The sequence below is a fragment of the Lipotes vexillifer genome, unplaced genomic scaffold (assembly GCF_000442215.2).
Source record: "Lipotes vexillifer unplaced genomic scaffold, Lipotes_vexillifer_v1.1 scaffold1770, whole genome shotgun sequence".
NCBI lineage: Eukaryota > Metazoa > Chordata > Mammalia > Artiodactyla > Lipotidae > Lipotes > Lipotes vexillifer.
The window spans coordinates 15,131-16,772 of NW_006796074.1; the positions used below are offsets into that span (position 1 = coordinate 15,131).

The 1,642-nt window shown below is 59.9% G+C and overlaps 1 protein-coding gene across 6 annotated transcripts in view; it reads right to left on the reverse strand.

Annotated features, from left to right (window-relative positions):
• Nucleotides 1-448: 448 nt before the first annotated feature.
• Nucleotides 449-1,642, reverse strand: part of SCN5A (sodium voltage-gated channel alpha subunit 5) — an 89,788-nt gene continuing 88,594 nt past the window's right edge. For all 6 annotated transcript variants that reach the window (XM_007468134.1, XM_007468130.1, XM_007468133.1 and 3 more), the window contains one exon: nt 449-1,642. This exon is cut by the window's right edge and continues 38 nt beyond it. In XM_007468134.1, coding sequence (XP_007468196.1) covers nt 449-1,642 — 1,194 coding nt within the window.

Sequence of the window (1,642 nt, forward strand, 5' to 3'; positions counted from 1 at the left end):
ACACTCTTGTGCAGAGTTAAGAAGAGGCAGCGGGAATTGCTGCCGATCCGTCCATGAAAAAAGTTAGTTCTTTGCTCAAGTAAAAAAATATCAAATATAATAAATTTATGAAAGCCCGTTCACAACACATACAGTCTCAGTTTTGTATTTTGTCTCAGCAGCTGGGATGGAGTTGCTTGTCAGAGCCCTGGGGTGTTGCCTGACCAGACCCTTCCGCCAGGACTGGTACACTTGGGGCCTCTAGGGACAGGCCACCCCGAACGGCTGGCTTAGCCAAATGCTTCCAGCCGTCAGCATGGTGCACAGGACTCTGCCCTGTCGGTCCATGGGGCCGAGGCTCATCTCTCACTCCTGAAGCCCAAAGCAAGGACAGATGGCCCCATGGCTGCTGGTCTGGGGCTGCATTCGGGTTTGCCATGACGCTGTGCGCTGGCCCACCGGGGCACGCTCACACGACAGATTCACGGTCCCTGTCTGGGGACAGGGGGACGTCCGCGAGATCCTCGCTGGGGCTGTAGTCAGATGCCCGCACCTGGGGGTTATCGCTGGTGGCCCTGGTGACGCTGTCGTAGGAGGGTGGGAAGGACGTGGAGGAGATGGAGGAGCTGGAGGGCGGGACAAGGCGCTGGGAGAAGTTCTCGTTCATCATGTAGGCGATGAGGCCCTCCTGCTCGGGGGCGTCCCCCTCGGAGAGGCCACTGCCGCCCGCCTGCTGGCGGAAGAGGAAGGAGGCGTGCTTCATGGAGCGCTGCAGCAGGTGCCTGCGGAAGGCCCGCTGGATGATCGAGGCCGACACCTCCTCGTGCTTGCGCCGCAGTGTGGTGGTGATGGGCTCGTACGAGATCCTGGATGGGTTGGCCGCCATGAACTTCTCCTCCATTTGGACCTTCAGGGCGTCCATCTCCCCAGACTCGCCCAGGACCCTCTTGGTGAAGGCAAAGAGGATGTCCATGCAGTGGATACGGTCCCCGCTCACCATGGGCAGGTCCATATTGATGAGGCTTATCTGGTTGGGCTTGGCGATTCGCAGCGGCTCAGAGAGGGCATCAGCAAAGTCGGACAGGGCCGAATACTCAATGAACTGGGTGGCCTCCGGGTCGAACTTCTCCCAGACCTCGTAGAACATGTCGAAGTCATCCTCGCTCAGGGGCTCCGTGCTCTCCTCTGTGGCCACGCTGAAGTTCTCCAGGATGATGGCGATGTACATGTTGACCACGATGAGGAAGGAGATGATGATGTAGGTGGTGAAGAAGAGGATGCCCACGGCGGGGCTCCCGCAGTCCCCCCGAGAGCCGTTGCCGTTGGGCAGGTTGGGGTCGCAGTAGGGAGGCCCCGTGTTGAGGATGGGGCTGAGGAGCCCGTCCCAGCCTGCCGACGTGGTGATCTGGAAGAGGCACAGCATGCTGTTGGCGAAGGTCTGGAAGTTGAACATGTCATCAATGCCAGCCTCCCACTTGACGTAGGCGAAGTTGGCCATGCCGAAGATGGAGTAGATGAACATGACCAGGAAGAGCAGCAGCCCAATGTTGAAGAGGGCGGGCAGGGACATCATGAGCGCGAAGAGCAGCGTGCGGATGCCCTTGGCCCCGCGGATCAGCCTGAGGATGCGGCCGATCCGGGCCAGGCGGATGACTCGGAAGAG